This window comes from Vombatus ursinus, unplaced genomic scaffold (assembly GCF_900497805.2).
Source record: "Vombatus ursinus unplaced genomic scaffold, bare-nosed wombat genome assembly UNPS02014779.1, whole genome shotgun sequence".
NCBI lineage: Eukaryota > Metazoa > Chordata > Mammalia > Diprotodontia > Vombatidae > Vombatus > Vombatus ursinus.
The window spans coordinates 45,396,848-45,416,551 of NW_020954557.1; the positions used below are offsets into that span (position 1 = coordinate 45,396,848).

Sequence of the window (19,704 nt, forward strand, 5' to 3'; positions counted from 1 at the left end):
GCTACGTATATGGGAAATACATTTTATTTGGTGTTTAAATCCAGAATAAATAATTTTAAAATGATATTTTTAAAAATTGCTTTCCATTAGAGACGAAGCATTCACAAGTTTCAAAAGGACAGCTGCGAAGTGGGTGGGAGGGTAAAAAAAATGACCAGTTACCTGGCACACCAGCTTCCTCAGGATCCCCAGATTTGTCCTCTGAACCATCCCAGCATCATTGGTGAAAAAGCCCTGGGCCCTCCTGCTCAGCTGGCTGCAGATGTTGGGCTTCCCGCGGGCCCGAGGGCGCCCGGCAGCCGAGTCCGGGCACATCTGGGGAGGTGGTCCGCTCCGGGCTCGCGCACGCGAGGTCCCCCCAGGGCCGGGCGGCGGGCACGAAGGCCGGGCTGGCGGGGGATTCAGAGAAGAGAGTGGACATCACTGCCGCGCGGGGCCGAGGCCGGGGCCCGAGCCGGCCCGGCGCATTCCGCTCTCCCCGCCCCCACGCCCGAGGAGAAGCGGCCTCTAATCCTAGGCTCAGAGCTCTCCCGGGAGGGTGGGGGGGTCGAGGAGGGGGCGGCGCAGGATGGAGCCCCGGGCAGATAGGAGCGTGTCGGGTGGAGGAGGGGCAGGGCCGAAGGGGAGCGATTAGGTTAATCCGTGCTTGGCACGGGGGTCCAGAGCCCCGGGGCAGGTGACCCGGAGCCGGACGGGTGGCCTACACTGCAGCAGGCCGTCTAGGCGGGCTGAATTAGGGAAAGAAAATAGACCCACTTCCTGGCGGCCCCGAGGCCCGGCGGCCGTGGCCAGAAGTAGTGGGAGAGGATGCTCCAAGACCCAGCTCAAGCGGCGCTCCCTCCCCTCCCCCTCCCGCCCAGGGCACCCAGGGGAGAACAAAAAGCTGCTGCCTCCCCACCTTCGGCCTCCGAGTGCCGCTAACTCCCCCGGGAAATGTAGTTTCTGACGCTCACGGAAAAGGCTTCCGGACTACAATTCCCATCAGGCTCTACGCGCGGAGGGCGGGGAAGAGGAAATTGTCTCCGCCCCAGAAGAGAGCCACGTGGCCCTTCCAATCTGGTCCTGCTAGGCTTGGGACCCGAGGGTCCTGGGTGGGCCGGTTCGCGGTGGGGGGTGCCTAGTCTGGACCAGTGGGAGAGGAAGAGTAGATTTGGTCTGAGCCTGTGTACGTGGGATGCTCTGCGCTCCTCTTGCAGTCTCCTGTCCCCTCTAATACAGCGCGCTGTGTATCCCGACTCTGAGACCCAGTTCACATCCTGGGTCAGAGACGGAGAGAGGCGCTGTGTCCCGGCGTCCAAGCTCGCTGTTGTGCAAGCAGGGAGTGTCTTGTCTAAACCAGAAAAGCGAGCAGCTCATTAAAGGTATGTTACTCCTCCCTTGGCCCCTTCACTTTCATCCACGCCCCACTGCGCCCTTTAAACCAGCTTCCCTCCAGTATTCACTGAACATTATTAAAGTCTTTTGTGTGTCTACCGTGCTCTGCTAAGTAATCGGGATACAAACCAATCAAAGATTTATTAAGTGCCTATCAGGTACAGAACGCGGTGCTGGCCTCAGGGGATACAAAATATACAAGTATATAAAGAATGGAAAAATCCCTGCTGTCAAGGAACTTTCCTTCTAGTGGAAACCACAAGTGCATAAAGACACATCTACAACTTCAGTATAAAGTGAATAAAGACAAAAAAGTTGTTAAATGCAAGGTGGTTTGGGAGGACATTAGTATTTAGAAGGGGCCAGAAAAGCCCCCATGGCAGAAGATGGTGTTTGAGCTGTGTCTTAAATGAAGAGTGACAGTGAGGCCGAGGTGAGGAAGGAGGGTATTTTAGGCATTTGGGACTGCCAATCAGTCCACTTACTTTATTAAGCACTCCCTTTGTCCTGGATACTGTGCTAAATTCAGGGGATACTGAGAGGCAAAAAACAACCCCTGCCCTCAGGGGGTTTACAGTCTTTTGGGGGAGATAAACCAACAACTTTTGCCAGTGCCAGGGCACAGAGAGGAGGCCAATTTGGCTGGACCACAGTTCGGGATGGAGAGTCATGACCAAGGAGGCTGGAAAGATAGGTTTGGGCCAGATTGTGTAGAGTTTAAGGCATGGTGCCTGCCCATCAGTAGTTTATAATCTAATAAGGGATTATACGATCATAGATTTATGTTGGAAGAGACTTTAGAGTTCATCTGGTCCAATACCCTCATTTAAAAAATTGAGGTGCAGAGAAGTGATTTGCTTAAGGTCCCATGGTAAGTGGCAGAAAGGGGTTTGGAAACCAAGTCTTCTCAGTACAGATCAGTGTTTGTTTCCTATATACCATGAGACATGAGGACAAAGATATGCAAAGACTGGGTGCTAAATAAAGGAGAGGTGGAAACCAAAGTGCTTTAAGAGAACAAAGAATAGAGAATCACTTGTCTTGAGGAAGATGTTGAGGAGAAGATGTTGGGGAGAACTAATCATGACTTAAGGAAAAAGGAAAGCAAGTAGAGAGAGAGTAAGACTTGGGTAGGATAAGGAGATGGCTAATGGGACAGGGTATTATAGGAGGTAGAAAGGAGTAGAATTAAGAGCTAAAAGTAGTACTTTGGCCTCTACCACTATCTCTCCCTCTAAGGGAGGAGGGAAGTTAGGATGTGAAGGTTATCTGCTGAAAGTAAAGAGGTTTTTGTTGTTCAGTCATTTTCAGTCCTTTCTGAGTCTCTTTGTCCCCATTTGGGGTTTTCTTGGCAAAGATACTGGAGTGGTTTGCCTCATTTTACAAATGAACTTGAGGGTCACACAGCTAGGCCCAATTTGAACTCAGGAAGATGAGGTTTCCTGACTCCAGGCCCAGGACTCTAGCCTCTGTGTCATCTAGCTGCCCCAGCGGTAGGGTGGAGGTGGGGAATAAGGATAGAAAAAGGTTGGAACTAGGAGTCTACAAAAGAATTAAAGGATTACTGAACATTAGTAAGCTCAGAGTTGATGTTTGATTGCTTTATTTCTCAGTTGGCATAATTATTGCAATAATCTGACTTCCCCTCAGAATGCTTGGAATCAGAGGAAACACATCAAGGGTTACCCAGAGTTGAGTATTTTCAAAGCAGAATAACAGAGGCACTAGGAGTGAACTACGTTTGACTGTTTGGAGCCAGGCACTGGGTTTCGGTCGGACCTTCTTAAATAGGAAAGTCACTTAATCTCTCTGAGCCTCACTGACTACATCTGTGAAGTGGAAATGGTAGCACCACTTGTACCACCAACCTCCAGAGTTGTGAACGTCATGTAATCTTGGAAATTGTGAACTAATAGTTAAATGAAACCTGAGTGATTGTTCTAGGTCAGGGGTGGGGACCCTTCGGCCTGGAGGCCACCTATGGCCTTCTAGGTCCTTGGGTGCGGCCTTTTGACTGAGTTCAGGTTTTACAGAACACATCATTTTATGAAGGGGATTTGTTCTGTGAAGATTTGATTTAGTCAAAGGGCTGCACTTGAGGACCTAGAGGGCCACATGTGGCCTGGAGACCAAAGGTTCCCCATCCCTGTTTTAAGTTAATAATGGGAACAGACTTGAAAGACTGACCTTGGGTGGGGGGGGGCCCAACTGAGTGGGAGCAGAGGGTCAGAGACTTAGAGGTATAAAGGACCTTAGAGGTCATCTAGTCCAAATTCTTAGGAAACGGAGGCTCAGAGGGGTGATGTGACTTGCCTTTGGTCATGTGACAGTGACAGAGCTGGGATTCAAACTCCACTCCTCTCCAAATCAGGCTTTCTTTTCACTGAATCATACTACCACTTCTGGGGGCCTGGGTTTGGTGGTGGGAAGATGTCAGCAGTGAGGGGTTTAATGAGATGGCCTGGGAGAATAGAGACAGTGGGATTTTGTGATTGTCTTCAGACGTGGTTTGAATAGCACTTACCACAGTGCCTGGCACATAGTAGGTACTTAATAAATGCTTATTCACTGACTATCACTCCTGGTACTTCCTAAACTTCCTGTTACCTCTAGGGTTGAATGTAGTATCTTGGGCATTTAAAGCTCTTCATAACCTGGCCTCAAGCTACCTTTCCAGCCTTATTATCCCTTACTTCCTTTCATTCACTTGGCATTACAGCCAGAGAAGGCAGTACAGTAACAGTTAAAAAAAAAAAAAAAAAAAAGTACCAGCTCTTGGGTCAGAAAATCTGAGTTCAAATTCCCACTTCTATCACTAACTGCTTGTGTAATACTTAAATCTCCTTCAGCCTTAATTTCTTCATCTGTAAAATAGCAGATTTGTCTAGATGCCCTCTGAGGTTCTTTCTTGTTCCAAATCTATAATCCTTTAATCCAAACTGTCCTTCTTACATGTCCTCATACCTGATACTCTATCCCAGCTCCTTGCTTTTGCACTGAATGTCCTCCATGTTTGGAATACATTCCATCCTTATTTCCACTTCTTAGAGTCCACAGTTTTCTTTAGCTCAAGTGTTATCTTCTACATGAAGTTTTTCCTGATTTCTGAAGCAGCTGGTCTCTCCCTTCCCTTCCCCCTTATCTTGTATCTATTTCACATCTAATTAGTATGATACATATATACAAATACATATATTATATATATATCTAAATCTGTCTCTGTGCTCATGTCTCTCCTAGCTATATGGCAAAGCTTTTCAAGAATTGATACTGTTTCACTTTTGTGTCTGTAGCAGTTAACACACTCCTAGACACATAGTAGGCACTTCAATGCTTGCTAATTGATATGGTTGAAAGAGCATATTTAGAAGGACACTAGATGGTGCTTTTGATCACACAGGGAAAGTTCCAAGTGAGGTCTGGGAGGCAGAGCACTCTGACTGATGATAGGGTTTGCTGCTGTCCTGAAATTGTTGTTAGTCCTTTGTCTTCAAAAAGGCATCCTGAGGGTGATGACTTGACTTTAAGGTGAATTGGATTTAAGTGAGGCAGAACTGAGTAAAGTTGTCAGCCTTACTCTGTCCTCTAGAGACATCCAGAAGCCCGGCGGCAAGACCAAACTAAGATGACTGAAGGACCCAGGATGCAGTGGGTGACCTTGGCCTTTCTAAATTAAGGTGTTTCCCAGTTTCAGTTTGTTTGAAGCAACACTCATTGCTTGACTAAGGGCTAGGTAAGAATTGAGACAAAATTGGGACAAAAAGTAGCCCAATTTGCCTTCACAAAAATATCAATCTGGGAGGGGAAGACCCTCAATATTTCTGTCCTGAACAGAATACAGTTGCTATTTACACTCATGTTAAGCCATCAAAGCCTAAACTATGGACCATGCAGGCTTGAGTTAGGGACTGTTATTGGGCATTAAATGAACTCTTCCAGATTTTCTGGTTTTATTTTAATTAATTAATTTTTAGTTTTCAGCATTCACTTCCGCAAGATTTTGAGTTCCACATTTTCTTCCCATCTCTCCTCTTTCCCCACCCCAAGATGGCATGCATTCTGAATACCCCTTCCCTTAATCTGCTCTTCCTTCTATTACCTCCCTTCCCTTCTCTTATCCCCTTCCCCTTCTATTTTCCTGTAGGGCAGGATAGATTTCTATACCTCTTTGCCTAGATATCTTATTTCCTAGTTGCATATAAAAACAATTTTTAACATTTGTTTTTAAAACTTTGAATTCTAAATTCTCTCCCCTCCTCCCTCCCCATCCACCCTCATTGAGAAGGTAAACAATTCGATATAGGTTATACATGTGTAGTCATGTAAAGCACTTCTATAATAGTCATGTTGTGAAAGACTAACTACATTTCCCTCCATCATATCCCACCCCCCTGTTTTTTCTGTTCTCTCCTTTGACTCTGTCCCTCCTCAAAAATGTTGCTTTTGATTACTCCCTCCCCTAATCTGCACTCCCTTCTATCATCTCTCCCTCTTGTCTCCTTTCCCCCGTTTTCCTGTAGGGTAAGATAGATTTCCATACCCAATTGAGTGTGTATGTTTTTCCCTCCTTAAACCAAATCTGATAAGAGTAAAATTCACTAATTCCCTTTCACCTCCTCCCTCTTCCCCTCCACTGTAAAAGGTTTTTCTTGCCTCTTTTATGTGAGATAATTGACCCCATTCTATCTCTCTCCTTTCTCCTTCTTCCAGTATAATCCTCTCTCACCTTTTAATTTTATTTTTTAGATATTATCCCTTCATCTTCAACTCACCCTGTGCCCTCTGTGTATATATTCCCTCTAACTACCCTAATTCTGGGAAAGGTCTTATGAGTTACAAATATCTTATTTCCATGTAGGAATGTAAACAGTTCAACTTTAGTAAGTCCCTTATGATTTCTCTTTCCTGTTTACCTTTTCATGCTTCTCTTGTGTCTTGTATTTGGAGGTCAGATTTTCTATTCAGCTCTGGTCTTTTCATCAAGAATGCTTGAAAGTTCTCTCTGTCATTGAATGTCTATTTTTCCCCCTAAAGGATTATACTCAGTTTTGCTGGGTACTTGATTCTTGGTTTTAATTCTAGCTCTTTTGAGCTCCAGAATATCATATTCCAAGCCCTCCAATCCCTCAGATTTTCTGGTTTGCCAATGGCATTGTGCTGATTGTATCAAGTCGGGAAAAACTTCAGAGCTTCTTAATTGAATTTACAATCATTCTGAAGAGTTTGCTTTAATAAACTAAGTGGATGAAGGATATTTATTGTCTAGATATGCAATTTGATCAGCAACCCATAAAGCTCATTCACAGTCCATATATTTTGGACAAATTCTGTAAATAGACAAAGAACTTGATCCTAAATTGAACTGGAGGAGAGCAGGCTGGATTGCCTTTGGGAAATTTGCAATACTTTTACCTGAAATAATGACCCACATTTTTTTAATACCAATATTCTTCCAGCTATGTTCTGTGATTGTGAGTTATGGAATACCATGGTCTCCAAAGAATTGAATCTGAGGGGAAGGGAAAGGGAAAGGACAAAACAGAAAACAGTCTCAACCCCAAAATATCTATTGGAGCATAAAACATTTATACAGATAAGCAAGTGCAAAATAATTTGAAGAAGAAGAGTGTTGATGAAGAAGGGTATCAGGAAATGTTTCGCATAGGAAGTGGTACCTGAGTTAAGCCTTAAAGCAAGCTGCAGATTCTAAGATGTGGAGATGAGAAAGGAGTTCATTTCAGGAATGGTCTGCACAAACTCATAGAGATTGGAGATGGAACACTGAGTACAGTATTGGGAATAGTAAATATGTTGCTGGAACACATAGTGCAGGGAGGCGAGAAATATGAAACCCATTCAAAAAGGTAGTTGGGATGCAGTTTATGAGAAGCTTTCAGAGCAGGTAGAGGAGTTTGTATTTTATCCTGGAGGAACTAGGAAAACCCTAAAGCATCTTCAGCATGGTCAAACTTGTGCTTTAGGGAGGTTATTTTGGCAGTTGTATAGATGGTGGATTGGAGAGCGGAAGATTTGAGGCCGGGAGACTTATTAGAAGGTTTTTGCAGTAGTTTAGGAGGACCTGAACCAGGGTGGTTGCTGTCTGAATATGGCCTTTTAGGAGAAGCCATATGTCAGAGGTAATTTAGAGACTGAATTGAGGAGAGTTGGCAACTGATTGGTTATGGGAGGAGAGGAAGGGTGAAGGATTGAGGATGATTCTAAAGTTTCTAGTCTTGGGTAACTATTGTACTAACCTGAACAGAAACAGGGAAACTTGGAGGAGGAGTGTATTTGGGAAGGAAGATGAGATTCATTTTAAATATGTTGAGTTTGAGTTGTGGGACCAGGATGGACATCCAGAGATGTGCAGCAGGCAGTTGATGATGTGGGGTTGGCACTAAGGAGAGGAATTAGAGTTGCATATATAGATTTTGAAGTCATCTGCATAGAGATGATCACTTAATCCCTGGGAGTTAATGGGATTGTCAGGAGAGGGTGTGAAGAGACCATTTAGAGTGTGGGGCATAGATGATCCAGTGAAGGAGACTGAGGAATGACCAGACACTAATTGGTTCTACACCAGGTAGAAATGAGTCACAAAATCCCATGGATGAGAAAACAGACAAGAAGAAAGGGTGGTTAGCAATATCAAAAGCTTCATTAAAGTCAAGGATTAAGACTGAGAAAAGGCCATAAGATTGGCAATTAGAAGATTGTTAATAATCTTGAAGAAAGTAGTCTTAGTTGAGTGGTGGGGTTTGGAGCCAGGAATTGACAAGTGAGTGAAAGATGAAAAAGTGGAGGCAAAGTATGTAAATGATTTTTTCTAGCACTTTGTCTGTAAAAAAAAAGATATAGGAGGACCCCTTGAGGGGATGCTACCATCAAATGGCAGTTTTTTTTAATTTTGGAGGAGGGCTTTGCATGTTTGTAGGTAGCAAGAAAAGAACCAGTAGGTTAAGGAAAGATTAAAGATGAAGATAGGGAGAAGGAAAGCATGAAAGAAACAAGCTTCCTGAGGAGAAGGGAGGTGAATAGAATCAAGATTAACCATAAAGGGGTTGGCCTTGACTTATAATAGAGGCAACTTTTCAACAGACCAGAGGAATAGATCTTGGGGGATTGATGTATATAGAGAGAGGTTTTGAAATTGTATGTGGTAGGGGCAACTAGGTGGCACAGTGGATAAAGCACTGGCCCAGGAGTCAGGAGGATGGGAGTTCAAGTGTGACCTCAGATACTTATTAGCTTTGTGACCCTTGGCAAATCACTTAACCCTAATTGCCTCCAGAAAAGGGAAAGGAAAAAACAACTTTATGTGGTAGTTATGTGCTATTTTCCTCATTGATCAGAATCAGAACTCACTTTTCTACTTCTGTTGGCTACATAATTCTAGAAGTTGCAGATTATTTTTGTACATTTCTTCTCTATTTTCCTATTCACTTATATGCAGAGTTCCTTAGCTTGGGATATGTGAACTTATTTTTATTAATATTTTGATGGCTGTATTATAGTGGAATTGGTTTATTTTAGGCATTTAAAAACATTATTCTGAGGAGTCTGTAGGTTTGACCAGACTGCTGAAGGGGTCCATTGTATAAAAAAATCTTAAGATGCCTTGCCCTACAGGAAAGAAGTTTAATAATGTCAGAGCTTTTTTTCATAAGATGTAAAATTTTTTTCATGCTGGTTCTAAGTTAATGTTTCCAGTACTTTCATTGTATTTTATTTTTAGTCTAAGTTTAAACAACCCAAAAAAGAATCATTTCCATATACACAGAAGAACACACAAAAATAGGATTCTATATGAAACCATGAATCTCCATAACAGCTGCTTACTTTAAAAAAAATGTACATAACACATTTTACATGTTACTTTCAAAACTGCCCTGTTTGTCTGTGCTTCCTTTTAAGCTTTTTTTTCTGTTCTCTTGAACATTTGAAAAATATTACAATAGCTCTCTTTTTTTAATGTCATCAATATTGCTTCCCCCAATTTCCCTGACCACCTCTCCAATTAACTTATAGGAAGGGAGGGAAAACCTTTGTAACAAATAAGCAGTCAAGCAAAATGAGCCCACACAGTAGCCATGTCCAAAACTGCTTGCTGTTTCCACACTTTGTGTCTGTGTCCTTTCTGTTAGGGGATCAGTAACATGTTTCACTATAGGTCCTCTGGTTGGTGGACATGATTGGAGGAGACATGGCTTTAATCAGAGTTCTGAAGTCTTTAAACTTTATTTTTCTTTACAGTGTTCTTGTTGTCATATACTTTGTTCTTCTGATTCACCTATCACCCTGCATTCTTTGAAATAACATATTTTGTCATTGCTTATGGTATATTAATATTCCATTATATTCATATACCATAATTCATTCATCCATAACCCAGTTGTCTAAAGAGGAACTCTAAGACACCCCCTTAGATTCTAGTTCTTTTCTCTGTTCCCCCTTTAATCCTTCAGGATCAAAAAATTTGTTGTGTTTGTAATTATTCTCTCCCTGGTATTATCTTTCCTCTAAACCTCTATCCCTTTCTATCTTGGCTTGTTTTCCTGTTGAATTTGAGGTATTTCTACACCAAATTCTCTCTCTCTCTCTCTTTCTCTCTTTCTCTCTTTCTCTAACTCTCCTTTGTCTATTTAAGAAAAAAGGAAGGTTCATCTGATGCCCATTGTCCCTTTCACTGTGTTTGTATATTCTCCTGCACTGCCTTCAAGTCCTACCCCCTTCCTTTTCCTTTCTATACTAGTGTCTTTCTCCTTTTGCCTTTCTCTTTTTCACCTCTTCAAACCCTCTTAATACAACTGGTCCACTCCTAGTACCTCAGTTTTTGTTATTTACCCTCCTTAATACCCTTTGAAGACTTTAAAGTTCTGAAGGGACACATTTCTTCCACCTCATCAGGATGTTAGCATCACACCATCATATACCCCCTTCCAATTGCTCAAATCAGTTTATCTTTTTTGAGTTTCCCTGGATTCTGGGCTTGTATTTTAAAGTTCCTACTCACTTCTGGTCTTCTTTTATCAGAAATTCTCTCAAGTTCTCTATTCAATTAAACATGGTTTTTTTCCCCTGTAAGATTATAATCATCTTTTCATGGTAAGTTATTCATGCATGTAAGCCTATATCTTTTGCCTTTTGTAATATGGTTTCCAAAGTCTCATCTCATTTAAAATAGAAGCTGCCAGGTCTTAATTGATCCTGACTCCTTGGAACTTGTACTACTTCTTCCTGGATTCTTGTAGTATTTTTGCTTTGATACGGGAGCTCTAAATTTTGTCTGTGACATTCCTCCCAATGATTTTTTTAGAGTTCCTTTCAGAGGATGATCTCTGGATTTTTTTTTCTATTTTTACTTTCCTCTCTGGTTCTAATAGATCTGCGCAGCTTTCATTTATAATTTGTTGAAATACAGCATCCAGGATTAAAAAACAAGAAACATAGTTTTTAGAGAGTTCAGTGATTCTGTTTTTCAGGTCAGTTGTTTTTGATATCAGATACCTCACATTTTCTTCTATTTTTTTCCAGTCTTTTGATGTTGTACTAACATTTCTTACTATGATTTCTGTTTGGTCTATTCTAGTTTTCAGAGATTTTATTTCCTAGGTAAGGTTTGCCCTTTTCTCTTCTGAGCCATTTATTCTCCTTCCGATTTTTTTTTTCTAGAACTTTTATTTATTTTCTTTGAAGTCTTTTGCTTCATTTCTTCTAGGTATTCATGTAATCCTTCTGGAAAATCCTTTTTTTTTTCCCTCTGAGTCTTTGCTTGCAATTGTTATGGAACTATATATGCAACAATTTTTTATTTTTGTGGATGTTTTTTAAATTTACTTTTCTTTCCATCTTTAATTCTTGAATTGGGATTTTGTGCCAGGTCCTGCTTCCTACTACACTTTTAGATGGGGTAGTGGGCCTTGCTTGGTATTAACCTGAATACCATCGGTTTCTGTGCTAAATTCTACTTCCCAGGGTGAGGCCTCTTGGATTCAGAGGCCCTATTTGGCCTCTTTTGACAGAGTGTTGGGGACTTCATAGCCCCTGGACCTAGGCTTTCCTGGTCTGGGCACTTTAGCACTGTGCTTCCTACTTCCATTCCCCTGAGCTTTCCAGGTCTCCACTCTGAGGCTTTCCCAGGGGAGCCCTCTGCTCTTGATACTCCAGGACACAGAACCTTGAAGGCTATACAGGTGGAATACCTACTCTAGTACTTTCATAATCTTTCACATAGGCTTAAAAAAAGTATTTCACTCCGATTGTTTGTTGCCCCACAAGATTTTTATAAGCCTTTTCAGTTCCACTGGCGTCATGCAAAAAGGCATCTGATAGTTGGCAGTATAAAAGATGTATAATGACATTGTTGTTGGTCTGACTTTCCATATGTATTAAAATTCTCCCTGATTTTTTTTTTAACCCTGTTTAATTTTCTTCAGGCTCTAGAGTTTTGCTAATTTTTGTGACCCACTTAGTCTGTGTCAACAAAAGCTCACTAGTAAGTCAGATATCTGAAATTGAGAATATATTTTCCCATAGGAGCAATGTTATATATGGTTCAGTTCCCAGATCAGTCCACAAAATCCTATTTAACCCATAATGTAGCCAGCCTAAAGAGCAATCAATATTACCCTGAGTTGTGGATCCTGAGAATGAGGGGTCTTATCAAAGAGGAGAATTCAATTCCAGCCCTGCTGCTTAGTAGCTGTGTGACTTTGGCCATGTGACTTAACCTCTCTGGACTCCTGTGCTTGTTTGTAATAAAGAAAAAAGAAAGAAAGAAAAGAAAAAAAAATAAGATTGGACCAGATGACCTTTAAAGGCCTTTCCCCCTCTAAATTTGTGATCCTCTGATGCAGATGGTTTTGAAATAGTTGATTCCTCTTTGATTCCTATATTTTTCTGCTTTCCTCTTAATTCTGTTCTCCCATCTCATACCCTTTACCCAGTTCCCAATGCTTTTATTCTTCATAAAGCTACCCACTGTAAGAGGCTCTGCTTTAAGAGATAAAGGAGGTTATTACAGAATCTCGGCATTGGAAAGGAACTCAGGAGGTCATATAGTTCCAGCCATACCTGGACAGGAATCTCCCTTGCAACATACTTAACAAGTATTTGTTCTGCTATTACTTGAAGACCCCTAGTGAATGGGAAGTCACTATCTCCCAAGGCTCCGCTTTCACTTTTGGATAGCTGTGCTTCTTATTAAGTTTTTCCCCATAACCAATCAAGGCTAAATTTAAATTTATCTTTCTGTAACTTTTGTTCTTTGTTCCTGGTTCTGCCCTTCAGAGCCTTGCAGAATGAGTATGATCCCCTTCTGTAGGAGAGTCCTTTAAATACAACTAACATATACATACCAAGATTTCTCTTCTAACCAAACCAATTCCTTCAGTTAGTCCTCAAAAGGCATGAGCTTAGTCATCCGAGGTTGTTTGCTGTCCAGATTGTTAATGTTTTCCTAAAATGTGGTCCCCAAGACGGAGCATAGTATTGCAGATGTGGTTTGACTTGGGCTCAAGTTTGTAGTCTTGGACATTGTGTCTTTCATATTGCAGACCAAGATGAAGCTAAAAAACTGTCATTTATATAGCACTTTAAGGTTTGCAAAATACTGTGTGCAGAGTACTCCTGTGCAGACAACCTCCCAATTATGTTGTTGTTCTTGTGGTTGTTCAGTCTTGTCTAACTCTTCATGACCCTATTTGAGGTTTTCTTGGCAGAGATACTAAAGTGGTTTGCCATTTCCTTCTCCAACTCATTTTACAGATGAGGAAACTGAGGCAAACAGGGTTAAATGACTTGCCTAGGGTCACACAGCTAGTAAGTCTCTGAGGCCAGATTTGAACTCAGGAAGTCTGGCACTCTATCTATCTAACTGTACCACCTAGTTGCCTGGTCCAAGTTGATATCAAGCTGGACTGGTTAAATGGCCTGACCATTTAACTGGTTCTTAAACCAGCTTCCATTCTATTTTCCAGCCTGCATCTTTCTCTCTTGTCCACAAAGATGGCATGAGATTTTGTCAAATGTTTTACATTGCTAAAATTAAGGTTAACTCTAGTTAGAATAATGTCCTAATCTCCTGATCTTGGATTCTCAAAGGTTTGCCAATGGAGCACAAGCACTGGCGGGTTCTGTCATGCTAGAAGCTTTGAGTAAGGCCTTGGGAAAAGATTGAATTTGTCTTAGGAGCACCAGCCTAGCTAATGACAGAAAGATACATCATCAGTAGGCTGGACCGCTGATGATGCAACTCTTTTGGCAATGGCAACCCAGGAAACAAAGAAAAAATTGTCAAATAACCCTCAGTCCTGTGCATTTGCAGTGACTGTGTCAGAGTGGTGGGAAAGGGAGCAGAGGGTGTGAAGAATCACACATTTTTTAGACTGTCATTGAACTTTAATTTGACTGTTGGTAATCCAAATGTGAGATCCTTATCCAATGACTGATGAATGAATATATTGCAGAAGAAGTTGAATCATATCAATCTGTACATTCTTGCTATAAATGTAATCAAAAGAAAGAAGGATATTGTGGTTAAATGGAAGAATAACTTACAGGTATTCTTTGGAGAGGCAAAGAAAGGAGTCGGCAGTATGTTTTATTTTATGTCCAAAAGCTACAAGAACTACTATTGTAGGGGACATTTGGTTATCACATATCACATTTTAATAAGTATTTAACCCCCCCCCCCAAACATAATTGTATTGAGGTACCACCATTGGTTGCTGAGGACAAAATGATTATAAAAATTCTATGAAAAACTTGAGATTCTAATAAGAACTCCAAATCAAATTAACACACTCTGATATTTGGTGATTTCATGCAAAGATGGAAAAAAGTGAGGATAGAGAGAAATATGGAAAGAAATGAGCTAAGCCAAAAGACACTAAATAATATCACAAGGAATGAAACTGACCACATTTTAACAGACAGTAAAAGACTTACAGTGGATGTGGAAGTTATTCCTGAGTCAGCTTCTGTGCACAGTCAGACTATCAACTTATCAGTGCTAAGAGCAGAATATATAACAAACAAGTATAGTCATAAAGAAGATGTGGTATACAAATAAGATTTAGCAAGCTATTGAAAATTTTAAAATGGGAAATGGACAACAGAAATCAACACTAATAATTTTAATCCAAAAGTTAAACCAATGTAAATTAGTTGGTATGGCATGGAAACCAAAAGAACCCAGAAGGTATGATAGTCAGCAAATGGGTGAATTATTTACCAAATGGCTCTAGAGAGATGACTGCAAAAGGAACATAGAGTTAGGATATAAACTCATCTATAAAATCTTACAAAGAAGGATAATAGATGATTATGAGCAGTATTGTCTCATAAAGCAGGGAGAAGCAGTGAAGGGTAAAACCAGTGTAAAGAAAACTTGGCAAGTTATCTGGCTAAGCAAAGTCATTCCAAGGGCATTCAAGGATAAAAATGGAAAGAGCAGAAGAAAAATGGAAAATACTTACAAAAACTACTCAACAAAATGTTTTTCCCATCAAGAATAGTGGAACATCTACCCTTACACCATAACAATACAATCCCTGAAGTACTCACAGAGGAAGTAAAAGTGGTAAAAAAAAAAAAAAAAAAAAAGTAAAGACAAAGATGGGGAAAACAGCTGCATTGGACTAAGTATATAGAGTGGAGATTCCTGATGGACGGCCTTGTGTAACATTCATAAGGCATCTACAGGAAGATATCAAAGGCATGGAAAAAGATCTTGGATCTACTGATGTCACACAGAAAAAGGTGACCAAGAAAACATCAACTACTGACTTATATGCCTGTTATTCCATCTATCTAAAACCTTTATGGGGGTCATTTTTACATAAACTGAATAGGTCTTTCAGGAGGTTATTAGAGGGGAACAAGCAGACTTTCATTAGCAAAATTTTAACAGTGAATCACATCTTTACTGTCTTGCAATTAACTGAAAGATGTAATGATTGTCTCATTGTCCTTATTGTTTGTTGATTATGCAAAAAAATTGACTCAGTAGAATAAAAATATTGCTTTAAAGGCTCTTTTACAATGAGGTATATCTCCTATCCATATGTCAAGATCATTTAGAATTCCTTGGAAGATATAACAACAGAAAAAAAAAAAACCCAGCAACTGTTCAGTAACCCTCTGATGAATTGAGGAATAAAACAGGGAGATTGGATGTTCAACAAAAGTAGTCAACATCATGATGGAGGAAGTACTATGTTGTCCAGGTCTGGGATGGATTCTTCATGGATGGTGAGGTCCTTCAGATGCCGCTTTTTGGAATGACATTGTCTTGATTACATTAAGCCCCAAGACATTGCAAACCCTCCAGATTCTGATCCATAGTTGCTTAAAAGAGTTTGGTCTGGAGATCTACATAGGAAGAACCAAATGGATGAAAAATATCTATTGCCTAGATTTCGGCATTCATCTGAATGTTCACCAAGTAGATAGAGAGATAGAAATACATAGATATATAGATAGAGATTTGTAGATACCTATCTATATATATTATATGTATAATGTATATAAATATCTATATGTGTGTATATATAGAGAGAGAGACATACTTATCTATCTGGGATTGACATTGCAAATGGATGATGAGCTGGACTCAGAATTGAAAAGGAAAAGGAAAATGGGCTAAGTGGCTTTCAGAAAAATGTAAAGCACTTTTTTTTTAACTGACCCCAAGCGTCCCATGACAGTAGATGCCCATATTTTCAATGCAAACATTTTGCTAGTGTTGCGTTGTGTTGGCAATGAGACCTGGAACACCATTGCCTCCAAAAAACTAAAAATGAGTATTACATAGAAGGCCAAATGGAAAGACACATGATTTGTGTGAGTAGGCTGCAACTTATGATCATTGAGAAATTCTGAAAAAGAATAGGAGTAAAGTATGTCCTCAAGGATTCATATGACAGAAAGAGAAGAAGGGTTAGTCATGTAATGAGAGCAAGGGAGAGACAGATAGATGACTAGAGACTCCACTGATCCTATCACGACATTAGAAGACAACAGGGGCCTCCATCATGAGCTTTTGGTAGGACCTGGATAAAAGTCTCATGGGAGACCGGTCTGGATAGAGTATGACATGGGTCACTGGAGGGAATGCTCAAATCAAAGCCACATATCCAACTGAGTATGACCTAAAATCTGTGTAGATAATATCTATAGTGTTCTGATTTACTGGTCTAGTCACCTTGTCAGATAAAGAAATGAGGTTAGTCTGGAGTGACCTGTTTTGGGTAAAGCCTTGCTAATTTATGGTGATCCCTGCTTCCCTTTAATAGTACATTCTCAAATTTTTCCAAGAATCACAATCAAACTCACTGGCCTATAATTTGCAGGCATCATTTCCGTTTTTGAAAATCAAGACATTTGCCCTTCTCCAAATCTGTGGCACCTCTTTGGCTTTCCATTTTCCTTCACAGATCACTAACAGTGGCTCAACAGTGATATCTTTCAATACCCTAGAATATAGTTTGTAAATGCATAAAGTAAAATACATAGTATTACAGAGGAAACCAGGTATATTGAGCTTAAATTCCACAAGGGTAGTTAGCCCAGGACAGATGAGAAATTCTGAAAAGAGTAATTCTGAAGACAAAAGAGACAATTTCTATCAGGAAGAAAATGGGAAACTGGTATAAAGAGACCAATGTGGGTACTCTGAGAACTCATCAACCAACTTTAGATTTTTAAAAAGACACATAAAGAAGATGAAAGCAAGAGCAGATAATAAAAGAACTGTTGTAAAGAGAGTGTCAAGAATGGTAAAAGCCGGGGCATCTAGGTGGCGCAGTGGATAGTGCACTGGCCCTGGAGTCAGGAGGACCTGAGTTCAAAGCTGACCTTACTAGCTGTCTATATTGTGTATTGTGTGTGTGTGTGTGCATCCATGTGTGTATATATTATATATCTAAAATATACATGTGTGTATATGTATATGTTGTATATATACATACATACTTTATATACAGTATATGTATGTGTATATAAATGGGTATATATACATACACATACACATACTTCATGGCCTCAGATTAAGAACCCCTTGGTAACTGAGACTTGAACTCATCAAGGGAACCTAATTGTTCTTGTCTATTTTTCTACTTACCTTAAGTTTCAATTCTTTATTACTCATTTTTGCACTGTCTTTTCCAGTATGAAAGAGAAGCCAAATAATAATTAGTCAGTACTAGCTTCTTTCCATCATCATTCATCATTGTCTCACCCACCCTGAACAGCAGTCTTCACCCCTTTTTGGATCTTCCTTTTTTTCCCCAATATAACTAAAAACCTTTTTTGTTACCCTTAGCTTTTCTTGCTGGCATCAATTTATTATGGACTTTTACCATTCTTCTTCTTCTTCTTTTTTTTTTTTTGGTGAGGGCAGTTGGGGTTAAGTGACTTGCCCAAGTTCACACAGCTAGTGAGGTCAGCTTTGAACTCAGGTCCTCCTGACTCCAGGGCCAGTGCACTATCCACTGCGCCACCTAGATGCCCCGGCTTTTACCATTCTTGACACTCTCTTTACAACAGTTCTTTTATTATCTGCTCTTGCTTTCATCTTCTTTGTGTGTCTTTTTAAAAATCTAAGTTGGTTGATGAGTTCTCAGTGTACCCACATTGGTCTCTTTATACCAGTTTCCCATTTTCTTCCTGATAGAAATTGTCTCTTTTGTCTTCAGAATTACTCTTTTCAGAATTTCTCATCTGTCCTGGGCTAACTACCCTTGTGGAATTTAAGCTCATGGGGTTTCACCTTTCCTTTTTATGAACCCATTGAAGTCCACTTTCTAAAACTCTTGGTTACATGTTAAACTATTCCCAATTTTCTCCTCTGTCTCTGTCACAAATTCTAAGGCGGAGTGGTCACTTGCCCCAAAGGTTCTTAAAGGTCCCCAGCTGTCAGTTTCTCCTTGTTAATGAGAATCCAGTCTCAGAATAGAAATCACGTTCATTGCTTCCTTCATTCACATTTTTAACAATAAAATTATCATTAAGAAATTATTAGCTTCTCTACTTTTGGCAGACAGAGCTCTAGTGCTCTCTAGATACTTGAAGTGCCCCTAGTATCACTACTACATTGACAGGCATGTTACCTCCCTCATCTAATAATAATGCTAACTAACATTTATAACTTACTGCTTTCATAGAGGTGTGTAGTGCTTTAAGCATATAGGGTATGTCTGCGTATACAAGATGTCCCGGAAGTCTTAGTTTGGTGAAAGCTTAAAACTATACTAAGACTTTTGGGATTATTCCTATCTCATTTGAGCCTCCCAACAATGCTTTGAGGATGGTACTATAGGTATTGTTATTCCTATTTTACAACTGAAGAAACAAGCTCAGGGAGTCACCTTTCTATCCAGGAGAGCTATAGTATACTTCAAAGACAATATTTCTTTTCTTTCTGTCTTTGTTGACTGTCACCCAAGTGTTCTCTACTATGAACCTCTTAGAGGGGTATATCTTACTGAATAATGCTATCTTGTGCCTCTCTCCTCTTTTATTTATCCTCTTCTTTTTGAATAAGGCATACCCTTCCAGAGCCATATTCCAGCCACGACTTCTACTCTACTAAGTCTCATAATACCAGTGATGTCAAATTTGTCTCCTTATGTTAATTGTTCTATTTCATCTTGCTTATTTCCCAGACTTTGTGCATTTGTGTATAGACAGTGGAGGCTAGAGAGTTTAGTGTTGCTCCCTTGCCTGGGTTTTTGTGCTCTGTGAATAACTGGGCATCTCTAGTCTTGTTTTTCCTATAGTGTAGTGTCTAGCTTGATTGATATCTTGTCTATATTTTGTTTGTACATAAATTGTTTGCATGCCTTCTCCTCAGTAGGTTGTGAGCTCCCTCAGAGTGGGAACTGTCTTCTACCTTTCTTTGTATCCCCAGTACTTAGCACAGTGGCTGACACGTAGTAGGTGCTTAATGACCATTGCTAATTGACTGACTGACATAGGTAGTTTTCTCCTTTTTGCAGATTACATAGTGTAATCTATGCAAACTTTAAAACAATATATTAATGTCAGTTATAATAATTAATATTATTTAAAGACCTCTTGATTAGACTTATAAGACTCTAGGCAGGTAAATTCTTTCCTGTCCTTATTAGGTTCCCAACATGCCAGGCTAGTAACCTGTCATTTCAATAATTTAAGCTATGGTCCAACTCAATTTCAGAAGAAGGCAAGTGAATGTTCCCAAATTTCTTTACATTCCCCCATGTACAACTCTTATTATCTCAGTGATGTCAGCTTGGAGGAAAGCCCTTTGGAGAGCTTATTTACAATAACTGTGAAATACTGCAAGTC

General features: G+C 40.2%; 2 protein-coding genes across 6 annotated transcripts in view; one reads left to right on the forward strand and one right to left on the reverse strand.

The window, feature by feature from the left end:
* Nucleotides 1-982, reverse strand: part of DCAF17 (DDB1 and CUL4 associated factor 17) — a 37,052-nt gene extending 36,070 nt beyond the window's left edge. The window contains 4 exon segments of the mRNA XM_027865891.1: nucleotides 163-333; nucleotides 335-389; nucleotides 899-933; nucleotides 935-982. Of these exon segments, the coding sequence (XP_027721692.1) occupies nucleotides 163-333; nucleotides 335-389; nucleotides 899-933; nucleotides 935-982 (309 nt within the window).
* A 295-nt stretch (nucleotides 983-1,277) lies between these two features.
* METTL8 (methyltransferase like 8) overlaps nucleotides 1,278-19,704 on the forward strand; it is a 116,761-nt gene continuing 98,334 nt past the window's right edge. For 2 of the 5 annotated variants that reach the window (XM_027865888.1, XM_027865885.1), the window contains exon 1: nucleotides 1,279-1,361. The gene's annotated coding sequence lies outside the window, so the exon portion shown is untranslated. Of the gene's footprint in view, nucleotides 1,362-19,704 lie in introns of all 5 variants that reach the window. The other 3 variants (XM_027865884.1, XM_027865889.1, XM_027865887.1) reach the window with 2 other exon arrangements.